Below are 24,520 nucleotides of genomic sequence, written 5' to 3'. Positions count from 1 at the left end.
TAAGAAAATTCTGTCTATACATACCACAGACTACTACTCAAAAAAGGAAGAAAGTTCTTTTTTAAAAAATTATTTTAAAAGGAAGAAAATTCAGACTTATGCTACAGCCTGGATGCGCCTTGAAGACAATGTGTTCAGTGAAATAAAACAGTTACAAAAAACTTACTGATTTTCTGTTTTTATTAGATTGCAGAGTAGGCAAATCGATAAAGACAGAAAGCAGGGTGGTGGTCGTCAGGGGCTGTGGGAGGGGGAGGGGAGTTGCGGTCCATCGGAGTCTCAGGTTTCAGGAAGTAAGAATGTGGAGACGCATGGTGGTCATGGCTGCACAATAGATGAATGTGTTCGATACCACTCACCTGTACACTTAAAAACGGTTAAGTGGTCAATTTTAGGTTGTGTGTATTTTACCACAGGAGGTAAAAAAGAAAGAAAAAAAATCCCATCACAAAGGACAAATACTGTATGACTCCACTCACATGAGGTGCTGAGAGGAGGCAAATTCATAAAGATCAGGGGTACACTGGCGCTTGCCAGGGGTGCGGAGGAGGGAGAATGAGGTATTAGCATATAATTGTGACGGAGTTTTATTTTTGATGTAAAACATTCTGTGGATGGACGGTGATGCTGGTTGTACACTGACGTGAGTGTCCTTAATACCACTGAACTGTACACTTAGAAGTGGGTAAAATGGTAAATTTGACAATTTTCAAAAATTGAAACAAATTGTTAAAAAGCTGAACCTTTGTGGGAAAACATAGCAGCACTTGAACGCTTTACAGTCTGTAAAACACTTTCACACTCAACATTGTGCAAGCTACCACAGGCCTGCGATGGAAGCATTTACTCTCCTAATGGCACCTGGGAAAACTAAGGTTCAGACTTGCCCCCTGTGGGGAAACTGGCAGGTCAGTCTGTTTTCTGGAGGATGCCATTTCCTTAGAGGAAGAGAAATCCTTCAACCTTCCAGTAGTCTAAAAATGTACTTTCCTTCTGTAAATGCTCCCTGTTAGCTCAAGATGAGTCATAAACATCAATTACCTCTTGTCCAAAGAAGTGAGCTCAAGGCCCAAGTCCCTAGGGGCCACAGGGAGCTGAGTCTGGCGGGGCCAACGGGTACCCTCTGCAACTGGCATCAAGTGTCAACTCCTTCTGGAACAGCCCCACCGCAGGGGGAAAGCTGCCTGAACTCTTCCTTCACAGAGACTCTGGGACCCACTCTGCTGTGTCCACATCTGTCCGTCTTCCATGAGTGGGGAGAGAATTTGGCATCCTGCAGCCCTCCTTGATGGGGATAAAATGGAAGTAGTGCCAGACTTCATTTTCTTGGGCTCCAAAATCACTGTGGTTGGTGACCGCAGCCATGAAATTTAAAGACATTTGCCTCTTGGAAGAAAAATTATGACCAACCTAGATAGCATATTCAAAAGCAGAGACATCATTTGCTGACAAATTCTGCTATAGTCAAAGCTATGATTTTTCCATTAGTTATTTATGGATGTGAGAGTTGGACCATAAAGAAGGCTGAGCGCTGAAGAAGTGATGCTTCTGAACTGTGGTATTGGTGACGACTCTTGAGAGTCCCTTGGACAGCAAGGAGATCCAACCAGTCCATCCTAAAGGAAATCAGTCCTGAATATTCATTGGAAGGACTGATGCTGAAGCTGAAACTCCAATACTTTGGCCACCTGATGTGAAGAGCTGACTCATTTGAAAAGTCCCTGATGGTGGGAAAGATTGAAGATGGAAGGAGAATGGGACGACAAAGGATGAACTGGTTGGATGGCATCACCGGCTCAATGGACATGAGTTTCGGTAAACTCCGGGAGTTGGTGATGGACCGGGAGGCCTGGCGTGCTGCAGTCCACGGGGTTGCAAAGAGTTGGACATGACTGAACGACTAACTGAACTGAGCTGAATAACTTATAAAAAATTTCAAAAGGATAAATATGTACATAGATACACGTATAATGGAATCACTTTGCTATATACCTGAAGCTAATACAATATTGTAAATCAACTATACTTTAATAAAACATGGAAACAAACAAGTCACTCCCTGCTAAGTTCAAAGGTGAGTTGATGCTGGAGAAGTAGGGCTAGAGACCATCACCAGGGGAAACCCTTCTTGCTGGAATATCAGACCCTGGGGAGGGCGATAGAGGAGCCCCTGCTACTTGTGCTGGATCTCTACAACCCTAACTCTTTGGCTTTCTCCCATTTTCAAAGCTCCCCTATTCCTGGCCTCTCATTGCTAGTCTCCCTGTCTCTCCCTTATTCTGCCCTCAGTGTCTTCTTCAGTCCACAGTAAGTGCTTTCTCCCCTTGACCCTGCACACGTCCCTGGTCCCTGCACTGCTCTAGGGGTGGCCCAGTTGGCCCTATTGCAGACTCTCATAGATCCAGGTGAGCTTCTCCAACTCCTTCTCCAGCTCCTGGGCTTTTTGCCTCATGTTCTCAGCCGATGCTGTCTTTGCCCCCTCCTGCAATTCCTGTGCATCTTTCACCAGGGAGTACACGTCCAGCCCCATGGATAAAGCTGATAGAACTCCACCCCCGATGCGGGCTCCTCTAGTCGCTGCCAGAGCTGTGCCTCTGAAATGTGTACTCACCTGCTGGGCACTTTGGACAAGGACTTGCCCAGTGGTTATGCAGTGCTGAGCAGTGGGTAGTAATTCAGGGTTGCCTCTGGCCACCCTGATGGCACGAATATGCCTCCCAAAATCTTTAACTTGGTAGAGATCATTTACATAGCATTTTATTTCAGCTGTGTTAATGTGACCGGCCTGGGTTTCTGCTGATGACAGGTTTACATTTTCCACCACCATGGTGGAAATACCTGTTACAGCAGATGCTGCTCCCAGCCCTATTCCAGCAGCTGAGAGTCCTAGACTGAGGCCTCCTGTAAAGGGTGCCAGAACCAGCCCAAGGATGCTCAGGGCGCCAGACGCAATGCCGGTGGAGGAAGCTACCACATTGGAGATGGTGCAGTCCCTGTGCACCTTGTCAACATTGTCTGCGAGCTCATGGAGCTTTCTTATGCTCTCCTTCAGCTCCTCTTTTACCTGAGGAAACTCCTTCAAAAACCTCTCCTTTTTCTGCTGGTATTTTTGGAGCCTGTCTTCGTCCTCCCCAGCCAAGACTGTTTGCACCTTGGTCAGATATTCACGGAGTACATCTGCCTGTTCCCTGTAACAATGAACATTAAAGCCTTAGAAAGACAGTTTGCTTGTCTATGAAACAGGCTCAACAAGCTCTATCCTGCATAAACCACAGAGATTTTATTATCAATCACAAGAATTTTACTAATGTAAAATTTTTTCCAACCTCCCTTGAATGTGTTGCCATGCCCTTCTCCAATATGCATATGATTATATACGCAAAAAATAAATTATTTTTTAAAGATATGCAGACTAGATTGGAGTTTTTACTTTCAGCTTTGCTTCTGTTCGAATTTTTTATCATATACCTTTATTTTCAAAACATAAAAGTTCAAACGTCTTTTTTTTCAAAATCGAAAACAAACTTTAAAAGATGAGGATCCATTACAATTGATTTGACCATTGGATGAGACCCAGAGAGCTTGTTTAAGTCTGTGACTTTAATTCATAATGTGTTTTTTGGTAAGTCCCTTTCATTTCTCAATTCATAAACTCAAGATAATATAACACAAACGATAATCTTTGAGGCTTTTGGATGAATAATGACCGATGTATGAGTCTTACACCCCAGAGACTGTTTAAAGCAGTTTGGGAATCCACTGTTTGACTTTCTCAAGGGGAAAATGGAATCTGGCCGTGGAACTTTTAGCTACTGACAGATCTGGTGGACCACGATGTCTATAGGCCAATTCAGAAGTCATAAAAAGGCTTGGTACCTCTGTTCTCCAATCGACCAAACAAGCAAAAATCACAGCAAATCTTCTCAAAGTTTCCTTTCTAGTTACTCTGAAATATAAAGGGCAGTGTTCCGAAAGAGATTAAAAGCTCTGGCAGTATCATTTTATTTCACAGCAATGACAAACATCACCATGCTCTTTGTCATTTCTCATTAATAATGTCAGAATGTCATGAAGATATTTTGGGATTTCAACTTTGCTTTTTTTCTATTTTTTTTCAAGTAATTACGCAGAACCAGAGTTAGCATTTTTACATAAGTCTATTACTGATTTCAGGAGAAGGCAATGGCACCCCACTCCGGTACTCTTGCCTGGAAAATCCCATGGATGGAGGAGCCTGGAAGGCTGTGGTCCATGGGGTCGCTGGGGGTTGGACATGACTGAGAGACTTCACTTTCACTTTTCACTTTTATGCATTGGAGAAGGAAATGGCAATCCACTCCAGTGTTCTTGCCTGGAAAATCCCATGGACGGCAGAGCCTGGTGGGCTGCCATCTATGGGGTCACAAAGAGTCAGACACGACTGAAGTGACTTAGCAGTAGCAGCAGCAAACCCTCATTTGGATATTGTTAGTGCTCCATGTACTTATTCAATCATGGAATACATAAGCAAAGGTCATCTTAGGATACCTTGAACTTAAGACAGATATTTGATAAAGACACCTCAAAGGCAGACCAATACCATCACTTCCAGAATGTGTGTAAAATGGGAACTTCACAGATAAACAGAGAGAATTGATTGGGATTAGAGCAGAAAACTCTTCATTCAGGGACCTTAGTGTATAGTGAGGAGTCCTCTTGTTCTTTGCTCTTGGCTGCTAGGATGTGGTAACTAGGCCTCAAGAATATTCTGGCTGATAAGAATGTCCTCGTCTGCCTGGGACTTTGGCAACTGGAGAGTCTGATGAGTTGACATGTGGTGGGCCTCTGGGTCACGTGGTATCTGTTCTGACCTCTGGAGGAGCTGGGCTCTAGAGCAATAGTCTGAGCTCTGGGACAGGCTGGAGATGATGGGTCAGGGTAATTTGTTGTTAAATAGGGTGAGCATCTCTAGTGGGCAGTGCTCCATGTGTCCTGCCATACTGGATCCAGGACAGTAATGCATCCTGGGGACAATGGAAACTTCGTGTGTGAAACCTGCCCAGATCTGCCCTGTGGCTGATGGGAAACTGCATCCTTTCCTGTAATAAATCATAACTGGGATCCTGAAGCTTTAAGTGAGTCTGTGCATCCTTCTATGGAGTTCTAGAATCTGAGGGTGGTTGTGGGAATCCCCAAATTTGCCCTTGATGGGAAAAGTAAGAACAGTCCCAGGACTGAGCCCTCATACTTTTGAGATTGGCTAACTTTGCGCCTAGAATTTTATTTCTTTTCAATCAAAACTCAGCTAGAAGGACCCTTAACGATCATTTTGCCTGGCATCTGCTCTCACCCAAGCCTGATACCCTTGGCCTTCTCAGCAGAAAGACACTGGGTCTGTCCACTGCCCATATTGACTGGGAAGCTGTGAACCCTGTTCCTTCTGGGCCTTCCAGCCCACATCACTGACTCCTGACCCAGGGCCGAGCACCCCTGACCTCTCAGGGGTTACATGTTAATTTGTGACAGCATCATGAGCCTGCACTCCAAGGCCATGTGCAACTTTATGGAACCTCTAAAGAATCAAGAGACTTGAGGAAACACCCATCTGAATGGCTGAGCCTGAAGCAGCACTTGCACAGCTGGTGGAGGAAGTGTTTTCCTCTTTGGTGGGGATGCGTGAGGCTCCTCAGAATCACTCAAATGACACACAATCACAGCCACTTACTATGACCCTGGAGGGCTCCCTGAGCCACACGGCCTTCCCAGTGACAGGGCAGCTCCATGTAGACTAGAAGAGGGTCCCAGATGGAGTGAGAATCCAGGTCCCAGGCAGGGTATGGAGGGCAGGGTCACCCAGGGCCCTCTAGCCCAGCTCGAGGGGATCCCGTCAGGAAGGGAAGAAATGTTCCCTCTCCTACTCCCAGGACCTCTGCTTGGGTCACAGCCCCTTCAGTTCTGTGTCCTTAGGGCCCACTCTCCTCACTCTAGTCCTGGCCTGCTGCCCAAGTCTGCCTACTAGTCCTTCAACCTGGACCCTCTGCTCCACCCTGACCCTTAGGTCTGACCCTGGTCCAGGCGTCCCTGGTTCTTTGGACAAGATGATTGCCTTTTGTTCCCCACCACTGACTCTGCAGTTTACTCTGAGGCCATCACTACAATCCATCAGATTGAATTGCTATTCCCATTGGACACATAATACATAACAAATTTGAGACTCAGGGTCTGAAACCCACAGGCCCAGAGTTGGGCAGGGCTAGATTCAGGATCCCACCAGGTCCAACCAGTTCCCCTCCAGCCTCTCTGCCTTATTGGACAGCAGGAACCTGCAGTGTTGGTAGGTATAATTCCTAAGATGGGGAATGAAAGAACTCTAGTCAGAATCCCAGGAACACAAAATGATGTTTGGGTCAAGATTTTCCAACTTGACCCAAAGGAATTCCTTCTTTTTTCTCATCCTCAGGAAGAAGGTCCCTGATTCTTCCCAACAACCTTATTTTAAAATTAACATTTACTGAGCACCTACTCTGTGTCAGCAATCATGAAAAGCACTTGTGTGCATGATCTCAGTGTCCTCACAGTAAAACTGAACAGGTGATGAAGCAGAGAGTAGTTCAGTAACTTGTCCAAGGTCATATAACCTGCCCTTCCTTGCAGGTTTCGTCTCTTCTCAACCCAACGTCATTTAATGCCAACAAATAGCACGAAGGAAACATTCCACATAGGATCTTGAGGAGGAACATCCTCGGCCCCAACCATAGGATCTTCCTGGAGGAAACTAGCCTAGGAGAATCTTCCTGGGGGCATGTTGGGGACATTCCTGGTGTACCTGAATGGTTACCTGGACAAATCGGCCTCAGTCACAAAATTCTCCCAGGGTTTGTCTTCAGTGAGCAGGAATTGCAGTTGTTCCCATCTCACACTCCCCTGGAAATACTCAAGGACATCATCAAAAAAGCTTTGGCTCTCTAGAAAGAAAAATAAAAATTGAAGATTCGAGTAAACTATGGTGTGGTGTAAATGGTATCAAGTATAAGTGGTAAAAGTTCACCTTTCACCTTTCCCGCCTGGCCTTGGGGACTTGCTCTGCTGTGCCTGCCCCCCTCCATGGGCTGTCCTGGCCTCACTTCTGAGTCATTAGCTGGGGGTCAGGAGGCAAGGGGAGGAAGTTAGCATGCTGTTGATGGATTTATCTGGGATCTCAGGTGGACTGTATGCACCAGCCCCAATTCATAAGTTAATGCCCAGACCCACCCACTCTGCAATGACTGTATTAGAAGATAGGGGGCTTTAAGGCAGTAATTAGATGAAATAAGGCCTTAAGTGTGGGGCCTCAATTCAGTAATATCAGTGTCCTTATTAAATGAAGAGATGTCAGATCTCTTCCTCTCTCTCTTCTCTGAAGTATTAAGTGCTTTAGGTTTTCTTTTTCTCATGCACCACTAAGGGAGAAATGTGAGCATCACTCAGGGCTCACATGGAGGGAACCCACAGCACTAGATCTGTGTGTTGACTGATTAGGGTGGTGTGGATGGAGGAAATAATTGAGCACCTGGGTGTCTGCTTGGGCATTTGAGAACAATAGAACTAGTACGGCCTGAGGCAGTCACCTGGTAATCAGGTGTTTATATATGGGAGCACTGGGCAGGTGCCCTAGCACAGCACAGGAGAGAGGGGATTCTGGAGAAGGGGAGAGGTTTCTACTCAGAACTAACACATTCCAAGTAGAGGGGACAGCACCACACTAGGCAGGACCTACTATGTGGTAGGCCCTGGCCCAGGCCACGGACACACATTATATTTGGTCTTCATCACAACATAGGGAAATATTCTTCTCATTTTACAGGTTAGGTCAGGTAAGGTGCTCCAGATCTGAGAGGCAGGTGTGGGAGGCAGCAAGGCCAGATTGGGGTTCAGTTTAGAGTTCGCTGACCCTCATAGGGCAGCTGGGTGGGCAGCAGGGCAAGAGGTGGAGGAAACAGCCTCTGTGTTGACACCCCAGGGTCTGGGAGCAGAAGGAGGCTTGGACCAAGGGAGAGGGCAGGAGAAACTCCAGGGGACCTCCTCTCTCTGTCCCACCTGGCCTTGGGGACTTGCTCTGCTGTGCCTGCCCCCCTCCATGGGCTGTCCTGGCCTCACTTCTGAGTCATTAGCTGGGGGTCAGGAGGCAAGGGGAGGAAGTTAGCATCTTGTCTGTGGCTCCCTGAGGAGAGGACCAGGAAAGAGGCTGTGGGGACAGACCACCAAGTGTCAGGGGACTCCCCATTGCCTCTCTGGGGGATGCTTATCCACTCCTTTCTTGGTTCTTGATTACTGGGCAGGTTAATTTGGCCTGGAGCCACCACCCTCAATTCTGGGTCATAAGTAGGAATCTGTCAGAGACGAGGTGGCTGACTACCTGAGTGGTCCTTGGGAACTTCTGAGCTCATGGTGGCAGCAGCAGGGTCTCAGAGATCTCCCTTCAGTTCACCTGTCCGTGTCAGGCTGGAAGGAGGTGTCCTTTCACCCTTGGGGAAGAGAAAACAGATTGTGGGCTTGATCACACATGAGCAGTGGCTGAGTGGGCAGCAAGGGGTGAGGTCCTGGGTGGTTTTCCCTGGACAGCCACCAGTGCCACCTGGGCCTTAACCCAGCATGGCTCTCTGTCCCCTGGGCTCTGCAGATCACTTGTTAAAGAAAGTTACTCATCCTCCCGCCGTCCTCCCCAGAGTTCTGCTCTCCTGTTGGGGTACGAGAGAGGATAATCAGACAGGGGAGAGCCATCTGCAAAGTTATAGGAGCAATAAAACCAGACACAGAAGATCAGGTAGGAAGGGAATCCCCTGGAAATTACATGAGGTTGGGAATGCTTGTGTTACTAATTGATTATAGGTGATATTGATCCACTGTCTATGACGTGCAGGCCTCTGAAACTCACGTAAACTTAGGTCAGTCCAAGTTTTCCCATTTCTGCTGGAGCCCGGCCTTGAACCCAAGTCTTTCTGATCCAAATTCCAGGTTTGTGATGACTATGCTCTACTTGCTTTAATGTACAAAATGTCTATTTGTGGATGCATGTTAATCGGAAAATGACTCTTTTTATTGCAAAATGATGTTATGCACTCTGTGCTCGAGTCTCTGCCTTGATAGTTCCCGGTGCTATAGCTCCCACAGCCCACATCTTCCTCGCTTCTGCAATAGCCTTTATCCCACAAACCTTTTTTCTGGCGTCCCACCAGCCCCACTCCAATTCCTGCAGCCCTGCCCTGGTCAGCTGAGGACCCGAATGGTGTCATCTTTGCTGTCCACTCCTGATTGTTGGACTTCAGGCTGTTTTAAATTCTTTATGTAAATAGTAGTGCAAAGAACACTCTTCTTGCATAAAACTTTGCCTCCATTTAAGATTCTTTCATTAAACTATTTCTAGAAGTAGAATGACTGGATCCAAGGGTATCAACACCTAACATTTTTTCACACTTAAGCTACTTTGTTATGCAAAGAAACTGTACAGATTTACATTCACACATATCGTATGCGATGGTGTCCATCCTTTGTCTTGCCAGTTCTCTGTTATTTTTTTAAATAGCAGATCTTTATATAGAGAGAACTTCTTTTGGTTCCGGTTGTGACTATCTTGTGTTGGGAGATGAGAAAATAAGCGTGTTAATTATACTAAGGCAGTATTTTAAGAAGGCAAAAGAATACTTATTTAAGTATTCTTGCTGAGACCTGACTGAAGTGATAGTAAAGGTCCTTATAGTTACAGTAACAGCTACTCGTGAGAGTGGCTTGTATTTCTGATTTTGCTGTGCACTGGTAGTTACTCTAAGACTTTATAAATTATAATCCATATTGTTCTGATAACCAGGAGGTGTGTACCACTGTATCCCCATTTACAGCTAAGGAAGCTGAAGCATAGATGTTCTGTGATTTGCCCAAGGTCAGAAACCTTCTTCATGGAGAACTGGATCCCACCCACTTTCTGGGCTCAAGATCCCATACCTGGCTTCTTCTCACTTTGCTGCTAACAATAATAATAATTAAAAAGCAGGGGTGGTGGTGACAGGAACCCAGAGTCTTCACACTCCTTGCCTTGGCTGAAAATCATGACTGCTTTTTATTTACCAATTGCACCTTTATCCTTGCTCTGGTCTCCCCTCTCAGTAGATAGTTACTGAGACAATCACTGGTAAAACCGCCCCTGCCATTCTCTACTGCACCCAGTCTAGAGTGGCCCAACTTCCTTAGAGTTTCCCCCAAACCCCCTAACCTAAGTCCTGATCCTAGAATCTTTCTATCACCTTCCCTCTGCAATGCCCAGGGTTCCCATCAAGAATAGTAACCATCAGCTTGATTACTAGGGAGTATGCCTGGTGGCGGAGGCTGTGGGCACTGACTGTGTGGATGGGAGAGAATTTATACAGACAGGCCCATCTCCAGGCACGTGGGAGAGTAGAGCTGGCTGGTCCCCTGCCTCCTTCTCTGCCTCAAAGCTGTAGGACCCCAGGAGCCAGGGCAGCCAATTGAAATTGGGAAACACAAGGACCAAGAGCCAAGGCAGAGAGAGGAGGAGAGCTTGGGCAGAAAGGGCTGATCCTGGATGATGCCAAACACTTGAAAATGCATTTGGACCGTCCACCTCATCCTTCCATCCTTCCCTGCCATTCTTGTCCTGGTCCTGACCCTTGTCTGGGGCCTCAGCTGGGTGTGGATGCTGGACAGTGCTTCTGCTGCTGGATTAGAATCCAGGGCATCCTCCTCTGTTAGCCTCTGGTAGGTCACTGCCCAAAAAGCCTATCAGTGGGAGTAAGGAGAACCCTGAAAAGACTCCCCACCTAACTATATGGCCAGATGCAGAGGCTTCCCCTCCATGTGGGCAGAGGTTCTCACCAAACATCTCGCTCCATGTGGCTGCAAGTTATCCACCTTGGGCAGGGAAGGAGGGGTTAGGGCAGGATCAAGTGCAGAGTCCTTAGCCCATCGCCAGGCCCGCCTGAAGCTCCTACTCCTGTCTTCCTCACCCTCCTGACTCCACGGGGCCTGGTCGAGGGACCTGGAGGACTCCCAGCTCCCTGGTTTCTGATCCCCACCCCCCCAGCCTCCAGGCCTTCTCTCAGGCTGCCCCTCCCCCTGCAAGGCCTTTCTCCACCTGCCTCACCAGGTGAAATGTTAACTGTAATTAGAGTTCCCACTCCAAAGCCTCCTCCCCCTGCTGTCTCCCCCGGTTCCTCTCCGGGCCCCCCTGGAACCTTGCACTTTCCTGGTTGCGGGTCTGTTTGTGTGGAGTTTCTGCAGCTCCCAGCACTGGGCAGGCGCCCTGTCTCTTCTCTGCTGCTCCTCCTGCTCCAGGGCCTCCAGGGCTCCCTCCCCCCACCCAGACACAGCATGGCTAAAATACAAGATGTGGGACCCATTAGTGGGACATGAAACCACCAACTTCTTGAAGACACAGCACCACACCTCTTTTACCTGCAGTTGGGTAATTCCATTTGTTTTCCTTATCTGTCTTGATAGCTCTTTCTGACAGAGCCGTTAGATTTCTGAGTGTTTCCATTTATGGACGTCCCTTGCTTTCCAAAAGATCACCCTCTGCCAGCAAACTGTGAAGTGAGGCCTATATCTTCTTCACACTAGGCCATCTTGGTTTAGGAAAGCTTTTGTAGGAAAGCTGTACTGTACTTTCAGGTGGCAGGAAACACCTGTACTTCCTCATGTTTCCTTACTCCAGCCATGATATTTTTACAGCAGGAGAAAGAGGAAGAGAGAATTGTGGAAAGATATGGGCTCCTGCTAAAATCTGAATAATGCCTTACTGCACGGAGGCTCCTTTAAAGGCAGAAAAAAGCAGTGTATTCCTTTTTGATTGCAGTAGGTACCTGTTAAGTAAATCCTGCTTTAAGGAGATAAAGCAGCAGACATGCAGGAAGGAAGGTAGGGAGTCTCAGAGAGCAGGAGAGGAGGAGGACAAAAAAGGAAAGAGGGAGAAGGTAGAAGGCAGAAGAAAAGGAGGAAGAAGAAGAAACAAAAAGCTCTAATCAATTAGTGAAACCTAAAGGGACCTAAAGGTAAACCAGAATGAAAAAAAACCTACAAACGTACTGGAAGAAACCAAAACATTATGCAAAAATACTGCTAACTTGAGGAAAACTGTCTCACCAAGACACAAATCCCAGAAACCACTGGACCTCTTAAAAATTAGAAATTGCTAAGGACACCATAAACCAAATCAAAATGCAAGAGATCTGGAGACAATGTCTGCAATACTTAGAGAGGATAAAGGTGAATGTCCCCAACACACAGAGGAGCTACAAACCCATATGAGCAGACTGAAACCAGCTTTTTAAAATGGGTAAGAGAACTGAACAAACACTCCCTGGGGAGGTGGCTCGTCCAGGGTCACACAGCTCTCCACGGGCAGGGTAGAGGCCAAGTCCAGGCCTTCAGACACTGTTATATAAGTAGGGAATGTGATTTTCTTTTATTTTGTTTAAACTGATCAAAATGTACATTCTGTTTTTATTTTTTTATTTTTCTTTTTTTTAGCTGCACTGCCCACTATGTGGGATCTTAATTCCCCAACCAGGGACTGAACCCACAACCCCTTCAGTGGAATCAGGTAGTCTTAACCACTGGACCACCAAGGAAGTCCCGGGAATATGATTTTAATAACCCCAAAGTTCCTAAGTTTCTCTCTGCCTGTCTAAACACATAGATCTAAGCCTACACCCCTCCTGTTACACTAACGTGTCTACAGTTTGACTTTTATCTTAATATTACAAAACCAGGATCATAATGTAGACATTATGTAGAAACAGTGGAAACAGTGTCAGACTATTTTTGGGGGCTCCAAAATCACTGCAGATGGTGACTGCAGCCATGAAAGTAAAAGACGCTTACTCCTTGGAAGGAAAGTTATGACCAACCTAGATAGCACATTCAAAAGCGGAGACATTATTTTGCCAGCAAAGTTCCGTCTCGTCAAGGCTATGGTTTTCCCAGTAGTCATGTATGGATGTGAGAGTTGGACTGTGAAGAAAGCTGAGCACCAAGGATTTGATGCTTTTGAACTGTGATGTTGGAGAAGACTCTTGAGAGTCCTTGGACTGCAAGGAGATCCAACCAGTCCATTCTGAAGGAGATCAGCCCTGGGATTTCTTGGAAGGAATGATGATAAGGCTGAAACTCCAGTACTTTGGCCACCTCATGCAAAGAGTTGACTCATTGGAAAAGACTCTGATGCTGGGAGGGATTGGGGGCAGGAGGAGAAGGGGACGACAGAGGATGAGATGGCCGGATGGCATCACTGACTCGATGGACGTGAGTCTGAGTGAACTCTGGGAGTTGGAGATGGACAGGAAGGCCTGGTGTGCTGCGATTCATGGGGTCACAAAGAGTCAGACACGACTGAGTGACTGAACTGAACTGAACTGAATGTAGACCTTGTGTAGTAAGCCCTTCTCACTTCCTCCATCTGGACCATCTTCCCCACACATGATCAACCATCATGGGCAGCCCTGAGCTGAGGGCCCAGAGAGCACAGGAAGGCAATGCCCTGCATTTACCCACTTGGTCTCCTGTCCTTCCCCTCTCAGGCCTCAGTTTCCCTCTAGGACCTGGCACTGAGCAGACACTCAGAGACAGGGTGGTGATGAACCTGGAGTCCTTGTACCTCAAAAGGAACCCTTTCCCTACCCTGGGGGCAGCCTCAATGTGGCCAGGCCATAAGAGAAGAAGCTTTGATTCTCCTGTCCTCTACCCATCTGCTTTTTCTAAATTTCCCAAGGGCTGAGCACCCCCAACACCCACCTTCCTTCTGGGGTCACCACTCACGTCTCAGAAGTCCATCCTGAGCTGAGCCCACCTGAGCAAGTGTCAACCTCCCTCTGCACCGTTTAGAGGTGTTGGGGGTGGGAGGAAGCCCTCAGACACACCTGCCCCCACATCCAGGCTCTGCTCCTGCTTAACCTGCCCCTCTGGCCATGACCTCATCTCTCTGAGGTTCTGTTTCCTTCTGTCAACTAGTGACAATCATCCTTTTCTCAGGCAGTTGTCCTGAGGATGGGGAGATGGGAGGAGTCCTTCCCCATGCTTACCCAGGAGTCTTCCACTGGCCGAATGTGAACAAGATCCAGTTGTTCTCAGCTCTGCAGATGCTGCCACCAGCTGTGCAATAAACCACATATACCCTCTGGGCCCAGATATACCTGGAGAAGCAAAAGGGAAAGTGAATGTCCTTACATCTGGGTTGCTCAGATTAAACAAACACCCTGCCCACCAGGCCCCACCCTGAGCTAATCCCATCCTCCCTGTTGACTCCCTTAGATACACAAGCCCAGTCCTATCCTGTTCAGTCCTTCATGACCAAGTACATTGTGCCTTGGGCTCTGTGAAGGATGACCCACCACTAACAGACTGTGAGGTCCTTTGCCAATAGTGCTCCGTCTACTCCATGGCCTTCTTCCAGCCCCTCCACCCTCTCCATCCACCCTCACTCGCCAGCCTGCCTGCCTTATTCACCTTCGCACTGCCAGCACTTGGCACAGTCCCAGAAGATACCAGCTGCTCACTGCATACTGGTCATACTCCTGCTGTTAAGGGGCACACTCATTCAGGTTCCAGGCACTTCCTACCTCAGATCCTTCTTCCAGAAACACCTGCTCCTACCACGTGGCAAAGTTATGCTAATCTTTCAAAGCCCAATTCTGGCAACACTTGGTCCGAGAAATCCCCAGGAAGTCCCCTGCTCTGCTCCCATGGTACCTGGGAGAGGGCCCTAAGACCACCACTTAGCCATTCTGAGCATGTTACCTACAACCTTTATAGTCTCAGTTGAGTTCAGTTCAGTCACTCAGTCGTGTGTCCCACTCTTTGCAGTCCCATGGATTGCAGCACGCCAGGCTTCCCTGTCCATCACCAACTCCTGGAGCTTGTTCAAACTCATGTCCATTGAGTTGGTGATGTCTAGGTCCCTGTAGTCTTGTCCGTGAAGGCAACAATGACACCAGTGACTTTGGTCCCAGTGGCCCAGGCTGGGTGATCAAGGCCATTTGGATGGATGCAGAGTTCACAGGAAGGGCTGAGAGCACACTCCTCTTTTCTACCTCAACTTATTTCCACTTGACAATAGGTCTGTTTTGGAGGACTTTATAGGAAGTCCAGAGTCTTAGTAACTCAGGAAAGTCTACAAGAGAGGGCCTACCCTCTTTCCTCTGCCCATGATGACTCTTTTCTGGGGAACCTAAAAGGAAATAGGGTTGGTTCTCTCAAGAGAGCATCAGTTAAGGTGCTCACTTCCTCTCCCACTGTCATTAGCAACTGACTCAGAAGTGCGGGCAGGACAGGGAGGGGGCACAGCAGGGGGAGTCCCCAAGGCCAGGAGGGGCAGGGAAGGTGGCCTCCCAGCATCCCGGAGCTTCTCCTGACCTCTCCCTTGGTCTCAGCCTCCTGCTCGCAGGCCCTGGGGCATCACCACAGAGGCTGCTTCCTCCAGCTCTTTCCCTGCTGTCCACACAGCTGCTCTGCGAGGGTCAGTGGACCCTGAGCTAAACCCCAGTCTGGCCTTTGCCGCATCCCACCTGTGTGACCTGGAGCTCCTTAACTGACTTCACCTGTAAAATGGAAATAACGTTTCCCTACGTGTTCATGGGGGTGAAACATCATGTGTGTCATGTCCTGGGCCAGTGCCTGCCACACAGTAGGTCCTGCCCAGTGTGCTGCTGTCCCCTCTGCCTGGAATGTGTTAGTTTCAGGTGGAAACCTCTTTCTCTAGCATCGGCCTTCCCCCATGCTGTGTTAGGGCATTTGCCCAGTGCTCCCATATATAAACACCTGCTTACCAGGTGTGACTGCCTCAGGCAGATACTGCTCCTACTGATCTCAAGCACCCCTGCAGACACCCAGAAGCTGTACCCAGAAGACTACCTGTAAGCCCAGGTGAATCCATTAACAGTACCCCAGATGACTTTTGCTCAGGAAGGTGAACTTGAGCCACTTTATGTGAGTTCTTGTTTGCTCAGTCACTCAGTCGTGTCCAAACTTTGCAACCTCATGGACCATAGCCTGCCAGGCTCCTCTCTCCATGGGATTCTCCAGTCAAGAATACTGCAGTGGGCTGCCAGTTCCTCCTCCAAGGAATACTCCTGACCTGGGGATGGAACCTGCATCTCATGTGTCTCCTGCATTGCAGGCAGATGCTTTACTGACGAGCCACTTTAAACTCAATATCATTTAGGTTCCACCATACTTTCTTCTAATCTTTTTTCTTTTTTTTATGTGTAGAGAGCAAAACTTTACTGACGTCATCATTGAGTATTTCCCAGAGACAGTAAACAGGGAAGAACTGCAGTTCCTGCTCACTGAAGACAATGCCTGGGAGAGTTTTGTGGCTGAGGCCAAACTGTCCAGGTAAACCACACAAGTGTGCCAGGAATTTTATCCAGATCCTCTTGGGAAGATCCCCCCAGGCTAGCTTTCTCCTGGCAGACACACCTCCTCCAGGCAGGATCCTAAGGTTGTTCCTTCTCAAGATCCCATCAGGAATGTTTCCTCCATGTCATTTGTTGGCAGTGAACGGCCTCAGGTTGAGAAGAGTTGAAACCCATAAGGAAGGGGCAGGTTATGTGACCTTGGACAAGTTACTGAACTACTTTTGGCCTTAGTTTCTTCATCTGTTCAATTTTATTGTGGAGAAAACTGAGATCATGCATGCAAAGTGCTTCACATGATCGCTGACACAGAGTAGGTGCTCAATTAATGCTAACTTTAAAAAAACTTGTTGTGAAGAGATGGGATCAAAGTTCTTTTCCTTAGAGATAAGAACCAAGCTGGACTTCCTTTGGGATAAGTCAGAAAATCCTGACACCAACATCACTTTGTGTTCCAAGACCTTTTAGAACTAATACTAAAAAAGATGTCCTTTTCATTGTAGGGGACTGGAATGCAAAGCTAGGAAGTCAAGAAACACCTGGGGTAACAGGAAAATTTGGCCTTGGAGTACAGAATGAAACAGGGCAAAGGCTAACAGAGTTTTGGCAAGAGAACACACTGGTTATGGCAAACACCTTCTTCCAAAAACACAAGAGAAGACTCTACACATGGACATCACCAGATGGTCAACACCGAAATCAGATTGATTATATTCTTTGTAGCCAAAGATGGAGTCGCTCTATACGGTCAGCAAAAACAAGACCAGGAGCTGACTGTGGCTCAGATCATGAACTCCTTATTGCCAAAATCAGACTGAAATTGGAGAAAGTAGGAAAAACCACTAGACCATTCAGGTATGACCTAAATCAAATCCCTTATGATTATACAGTGGAAGAGAAAAATAGATTTAAGGGTGTAGATCTGATAGAGTGCCTGATGAACTACGGACAGAGGTTTGTGACATTGTACAGGAGACAGGGATCAAGACCATCCCCAAGAAAAAGAAATGCAAAAAAGCAAAATGGCTGTCTGAGGAGGCCTTACAAATAGCTGTGAAAAGAAGAGAAGTGAAAAGCAAAGGAGAAAAGGAAAGATATACCCATTTGAATGCAGAGTTCCAAAGAATAGCAAGGAGAGATAAGAAAGCCTTCCTCAATACAATATTGTAAAGTAATCAGCCTCCAATTAAAATAAATAAAATTTAAAAAAAGAAAGCCTTCCTCAGCGATCAGTGCAAAGAAATAGAGGAAAACAATAGAATGGGAAAAACTAGAGATCTCTTCATGAAAATTAGAGATACCAAGGGAACATTTCATGCAAAGATGGGCTCAGTAAAGGACAGAAATGGTATGGACCTAGCAGAAGCAGAAGATATTAAGAAGAGGTGGCAAGAATACACAAAAGACTGTACAGAAAAAATCTTCACAATCCAGGTAATCATGATGGTGTGATCACTCACCTAGAGCCAGACATCCTAGAATGCGAACTCAAGTGGGCCTTAGGAAGCATCACTACAAACAAAGCTAGTAGAGGTGATGGAATTCCAGTTGAACTATTTCAAATCCTAAAAGATGATGCTGTGAAAGTGCTGCACTCAATATGTCAGCAAATTTGGAAAACTCAGCAGTGGCTACTGGACTAGAAAAGGTCAGTTTTCATTCCAATCCCAAAGAAAGGCAATGCCAAAGAATGCTCAAATTACCACACAATTGCACTCATCTCACATACTACTTAAGTAATGCTCAAAATTCTCCAAGCCAGGCTTCAACAGTACGTGAACCGTGAACTTCCAAATGTTCAAGCTGGTTTTAGAAAAGGCAGAGGAACCAGAGATCAAAATGCCAACATCTGCTGGATCATGGAAAAAGCAAGAGAGTTCCAGAAAAATATCTATTTCTGCTTTATTGACTATGCCAAAGCCTTTGACTGTGTGAATCACAATAAACTGTGGAAAATTCTGAAAGAGATGGGAATACCAAACCACCTGATCTACCTCTTGAGAAACCTATATGCAGGTAAGGAAGCAACAGTTAGAACTGGACATGAAATAACACACTGGTTCCAAATAGGAAAAAGAGTACCTCAAGGCTGTATATTGTTACCCTGCTTATTTAACTTATATGCAGAGTACATCATGAGAAACGCTGGGCTGGAGGAAGCACAAGCTGGAATCAAGATTGCCAGGAGAAATACCCATAACCTCAGATATGCTGATGACACCACCCTTATAGCAGAAAGTGAAGAACTAAAGATCCTCTTGATGAAAGTGAAAGAGGAGACTGAAAAAGTTGGCTTAAAGCTCAACATTCAGAAAACGAAGATCATGGCACCCGGTCCCATCACTTCATGGAAATAGATCAGGAAACAGTGGAAACAGTGGCTGACTTTACTTTTTTGGCTCCAAAATCACTGCAGATGGTGATCGCAGCCATGAAATTAAAAGACACTTACTCCTTGGAAGGAAAGTTGTGACCAACCTAGACAGCATATTAAAAAGCAGAGACATTACTTTGTCAACAAAGTTCCGTCTAGTCAAGGCTATGGTTTTTCCAGTGGTCATGTATGGATGTGAGAGTTGGACTATAAAGAAAGCTGAGCTCCAAAGAATTGATGCTTTTGAACTGTGGTGTTGTAGAAGACTCTTGAGAGTCCCTTGGACTGCAAGGAGATCCAACCAGTCCATCCTAAGGAGATCAGTCCTGGGTGTTCATTGGAAGGACTGATGCTGAAGTTGAAACTCCAGTACTTTGACTACCCGATGTGAAGAGCTGACTCATTTGAAAAGACCCTGATGCTGGGGAAGATTGAGGACAGGAGGAGAAGGGGACAACAGTGGATGAGATGGTTGGATGGCATCACTGACTCAATGGACATGAGTTTGGTAAACTCTGGGAATTGATGATGGACAGGGAGGCCTGGCATGCTGTCGTTCATGGGGTCGCAAAGAGTTGGACACAACCAAGCGATTGAACTGAACTGAACTACAACAAGGAGGGAAGATTAGGTAAAATTTATAAACAGTTGTTGTGTATTAAAGTACTCAGATTTATGAATAAGTTTAAAAATGAAGCTATGATGTCTCTACTGTATTGATATAGCATGTCTATTTGTACATTATAAATACTATGTTTTCTTTGGACTATTGTTGTTGTTCAGCTGCTCAGTCATGTCTGACTCTTTGCAGTCCCATGGACTTCAGAACCCTGGGCTTCCCTGTCCTTCACCATTTCCTGGAGTTTGCTCAATCTCATGTCCATCAAGTTGGTGATGACATCCAACCATCTCATCCTCTGTCATCCCCTTCTCTTCCTGCCTTCAGTCTTTCCCAGCATCAGACTCTTTTCTTTGGGCAATTTTTACCAAAATTAACTTTTAAATGAGCTCTGTTTAACTGGTAAAGAAAAGTAAAAGCATGCAAATCAAACATTTTTAAATACAATAGAAACTAATGCAAATGAATTTTAGGTTTTTGTGACCTGAACAATATTCAGGATTAAATTAATCTCTGGTACTAAAGTTAAAGGTTGTGGTTTGTTAATTAATAGACACATCTTTAGAGTCATCAATATTAAGTATAGTACTTCCCCATCAGCATACTTCTGTACTTTTTTCCTATGTCTGATTAATTTTCCCTAAACATGGATAATTAAGCAAATACATACATATAAATAAAAAGTAGGGCTAGCACCAAGGAATATGATGGACTCATGGAAGGAAGCAACCACTCTGGTAACGAGGAACAAATATATTGATTATCAGTGCTTTCTATGGAAAAATTTGCAATTAAAAGGGCAAAATGATGGGGGAAATGTTCACATACTTAAGTATGGGAAAAACTTTCTGGCTTATACAGAATTTAATTTAAACTTTAGGCTAAACAAAACAACATGCTTATGACCTATTAAACATACATTGTTATATTCTTTAACCATTAAAAGAAAAAAAAATACATTTAAAAATTAAAATGGAGTAACTGTGGTTCAGACATCAAAAATGGAGCTAATGGCCACTGTGGACATGGTTTTAGACATATTATTACTAAGAACTTGAGGTTCCTAAACTGTAACAGATTTAAAGATACCACCATCTGTTCTCAAAACAATATCTGCTAGCAGCTGCCAACTGCAACCTGACAGCCTCAAGATCTCATCTTGTAATTATAAAAACTTCCTCTTACTTTAGCAATGGTAATGGCAAATGAAATATATCAAGCTACTGCCTCCAAGAAGAAGACACTAGATTCTTTAGCCAGAATAGTACAAGATAATAAAATTGATTTAAATTGTATTTTCATTTTTGAAAAAGAGACATGTGGAGTGGCCAATAGCTCCTGTTATAGATGATTAATACCCCTGAAAAAGTTAAAACCAAAATTTAGACTATATGGTTTTTCCAGTGGTCATGTATATGGATGTGAGCATTGAACTGTGAAGAAAGCTGAGCACCGATTGATGCTTTTGAACTGTGGTGTTGGAGAAGACTCTTGAGAGTCCCTTGGACTGCAAGGAGGTCCAACCAGTCCATCCTAAAAGAGACCAGTCCTGGGTGTTCATTGGAAGGACTGATGCTGAGGCTGAAACTCCAATACTTTGGCCACCTCATGCGAAGAGTTGACTCATTGGAAAAGACCCTGATGCTGGGAGGGATTGGGGGCAGGAGGAGAAGGGGATGACAGAGGATGAGATGGCTGGATGGCATCACCGACTTGATGCTCATGAGTTTGGGTGAACTCCAGGAATTGGTGATGGGCAGGGAGGCCTTGTGTGCTGCGATTCATGGGGTGGCAAAGAGTTGGACATGACTGAGCGACTGAACTGAACTGAACTGAAGATGTTACCTGGTTACTAGAAGGTGCATAAAGAGAAAATACTGAAAAATTACTTTCCTAGTTGACATCTAAAATAGAAGAATAAATTTAGAAAATAACATATAGTGCATTTTGATCATTATCCTTACCTTACCTACTAATTTCCAAATATTTGTTCAGGTGCTATAACAAAGCAATCAAAGAGAAACGTATTTTTTTTTTTTTCGTATTTTGTTTTTATGAAACAAAATATTGGTGCTAAGCTTGGGTCTAGGGACTATTTCCAATACTGTGTCCATTCCCCAAATTGAGGCAGGACCACACCGCATTTCAGCAGGAAGCAGCCAAAGCGGTCATTGCTTTATTACCTCAAAATTTGGGGAAAGGTGAGAAGAGAATGGAAACTAAAAATGAGTTCCTCTGGCAGGTTTATAATTAACTTCTATTTCTAAAATTTTATTCCCTTTCTTGTCTCATTCCTGTTCCTCCTCACAATTGAGGAGTATTGAAAAAGGGGGCAGGGGACAGAGGGATGTGACCAAGCAGGACCCAAAGACACCTTCCCAGGACAGAACTCTCCTCCACCCTATGTCCTCTGCCTATCTTATTTACCTAAAAAAAATGTTAGCATCCTAGGCCTCCCCCAAGTTCCAAAGAATAAATTAATTCAGAGAAGTGAGAAAATGTAGAAACAAACAAAACAAAAGAGTTAGCAAAACAAAATAATAATTATTTAGCCATTAAACAAATTCAAGAACTTTTATTTCCTTCTCAAGAGCTATGGATAATATTCTGAATCATGTCATTTGAGCTGTGTTGCAGATACCAAAAGCACCACCAGATGGAAGAAGTTTACTGCATGTTAACTGCAAGGATGTAGACCCCAGACCAGTTGAAACCAGAAGCTTGATGATTTTGAGCCTGGTTACCTCATCACTTACTCATCAAAAGAATATCCATGAGCTGATCACACACTCACAATGCTCTCCCTTACCCTGTTTCTGAAAACCTTTTTTGGGAAGGTATTCAGGAATTTGGGCCCTTTAAGCACTAGCTACCAGAACTCCTGTGGAAAATTCTTAAAGAGATGGGAATACGAGACCATCTTAACTGCTTCCTAAGAAATCTGTATGCAGGTCAAGAAGCAATAGTTCGAACTGGACATGGAATAGCGGACTGATTCTAAATTGGGAAAGGAATACGTCAAGGCTGTATATTGTCACCTTGCTTATTTAACTTATATGCAGAGTACATCATGCAAAATGCCGAGCTGGATGAAGCACAAGCTGAAATCAAGATTGCCGGGAGAAATATCAATAACCTCAGATATGCAGATGACACCACCCTTATGGCAGAAAGAGAAGAAGAACTAGAGAGCCTCTTGATGAAAGTGAAAGAGGTAAGTTAAAAAGCTGGCTTAAAACTCAACATTCAAAAAACTAATATTGTGGCACCCAGTCCACTCAATTTGCCATCAGTTCATGGCAAATAGATGGGGAAACAATGGAAACAGTGACAGAGTTTATTTTCTCGGGCTCCAAAATCACTGTAGATGGTGACTGCAGCCATGAAATTAAAAGGAGCTTGCTCCTTGGAAGAAAAGCTATGACAAACGTAGACAGCATATTAAAAAGCAGACACATTACTCTGGTGACAGTGGTCCATCTAGTCAAAGCTATGGTTTTTTCAGTAGTTATGTATGGATGTGAGAGTTGGACCATAAAGAAAGCTGAGCTCCAAAGAATTGATAATTTCAAACTGTGGTGCTGGAAGAGACTCTTGAGAATCCCTTGGAAGGAGATCAAACCAGTCAATCCTAAAGGAAATCAGTCCTGAATATTCACAGGAAGGACAAATGCCAAAGCTGAAGCTCCAATACTTTGGCCACCTAATGAGAAGAACTGACTCATTTGAAAAGACCCTGATGTTGGGAAAGATTGAAGGCAGGAGGAGAAGGGGATTACAGAGGCTGAGATGGTTGGATGGCATCACCGACTCCATGGACATGAGTTTGAGCAAGCTCCGGGAGTTGGTGATGGACGGGGAAGACTGGTATGCTGCAGTCCATGGGGTCACAAAGGGTCAGACACGACTGAGCTGCTGAACTGAAATGAACTGATAGGACTCCTTGCTTGATGTCCCTCAATAAACTTTGCAGTTTCCTTTACCACAACCCAGTGTTAGTAGGTTGGCTTGAAGGCGCATGGCTGAGAGGACCCAAATTGGCTTGGAAACACTCCATCTGGGTTGTCTTCCCCACATAGGACCTCCCATCACTCAAAACCACATCCTGAGCAGAGGACCCAGCAAGTGTAGAAAGGCAAAGCCCTGCATCTCCCTGCTTGGTCTCGTGTCCTTCTTCAGAGACAGGGTGTGTGAATAAACTGTTATTCCTTGCATCTCAGAAGAAACCCTTTTCCCTGCATCAGCATCAGCACAGCACCCTGAGGGTAGCTTCAAGGTGGCACAGGAAGAGAGGGTGTGACTCCCTCATCCTCCTCTACCTCCTCTACTTTCTCCAAATTCCTAAAGGGCTGAGTACCTGGAACATACACCTTCCTTCTGAGGTTGCCGCTCATGTCTCAGGAGTCCACATCTTGAGCTGAGCCCACCTGAGCAGGTGCCACCCTCCCTCTGCTCTGTTTAGGGGACCCAAAGGCGGGAGGAAGCCCTCAGACACACCTGCCTCCACATCCAGGCTCTGCCCCTGCTTAACCTACTGCCTTGGGCCATGGCCTCACCTCTCTGAGCTTCCAGTTCCTTCTTCTGTCAATTAGCGTCAATCATCCTTTTCTCAGACATTCATCCTGAGGATGGGGAGATGGGTGGGGATCCTATGCCACCTGCTTACCCAGGAAACTTCCTCTGGCTGAGTGTGAACAAGATCCAGTTGTTCTCTCTTCTGCAGATGCAGCCGCCTTCTGTGTGTCTGCAATAACCACACACACTCTCTGGGCCCAGATATACCCAGAGAAGAATAGGGGGAAGTGAACACCCTTACATCTGAGTCCTCACATCAAACAAACATCCTGCCCACCACGTCCCACCCTGGCCTAATCCCACCCTCCTGCTGGTCCCTTGAGAAACAAGCCTAGCCCTGACACGCCAGATCCTTCCTGGCTCAGCACATCCTGTTTTGGGCTCCTTTGTTAGGAAGCATTTAACAGGAGGCTTCCTGTGTGCTGTTTTGGATCTGTCAGGAATCTCTGTTCCTTATCAATTCCTGAATATTCAGGAATTAAGAAGAGAGGCAAGCCTCTCCTTGGGCTGAAGAATCCAGGCATTTCCTTCATTAGTTTTTCAATACACTGATAAGTACCCTCTTCCTTCTTA

At 45.7% G+C, this 24,520-nt stretch overlaps 2 protein-coding genes across 4 annotated transcripts in view; both read right to left on the bottom strand.

Moving 5' to 3' along the window:
* The window catches only part of LOC133247904 (apolipoprotein L3-like), a 28,766-nt gene extending 25,621 nt beyond the window's left edge, over positions 1-3,145 (bottom strand). The window contains exon 1 of the mRNA XM_061417346.1: positions 3,065-3,145. The gene's annotated coding sequence lies outside the window, so the exon portion shown is untranslated. The remainder of the gene's footprint in view (positions 1-3,064) is intronic.
* On the bottom strand, positions 163-24,155 carry LOC133247906 (apolipoprotein L3-like). Of its 3 annotated transcripts, none has more exons than XM_061417347.1 (5): positions 23,929-24,155; positions 14,049-14,159; positions 8,375-8,483; positions 6,818-6,944; positions 163-3,188 (listed from the first exon to the last, which is right to left on the bottom strand). In XM_061417347.1, the coding sequence occupies exons 3-5, from the start codon at positions 8,403-8,405 to the stop codon at positions 2,381-2,383; spliced, it is 966 nt and encodes a 321-aa protein (XP_061273331.1). In that variant the 5' UTR covers positions 8,406-8,483; positions 14,049-14,159; positions 23,929-24,155; the 3' UTR covers positions 163-2,380. The 3 variants fall into 3 exon arrangements, with proteins under 3 accessions (XP_061273331.1, XP_061273332.1, XP_061273333.1); XM_061417348.1 differs by having other exon boundaries at positions 24,039-24,155; XM_061417349.1 differs by lacking the exons at positions 14,049-14,159; positions 23,929-24,155 and adding an exon at positions 9,473-11,026.
* Positions 24,156-24,520: the final 365 nt, after the last annotated feature.

The sequence above is a fragment of the Bos javanicus genome, chromosome 5 (genome assembly GCF_032452875.1).
Source record: "Bos javanicus breed banteng chromosome 5, ARS-OSU_banteng_1.0, whole genome shotgun sequence".
NCBI lineage: Eukaryota > Metazoa > Chordata > Mammalia > Artiodactyla > Bovidae > Bos > Bos javanicus.
Note: the sequence above shows the minus strand (reverse complement) of the source record. Positions and strands in the feature narration are given on the sequence as shown.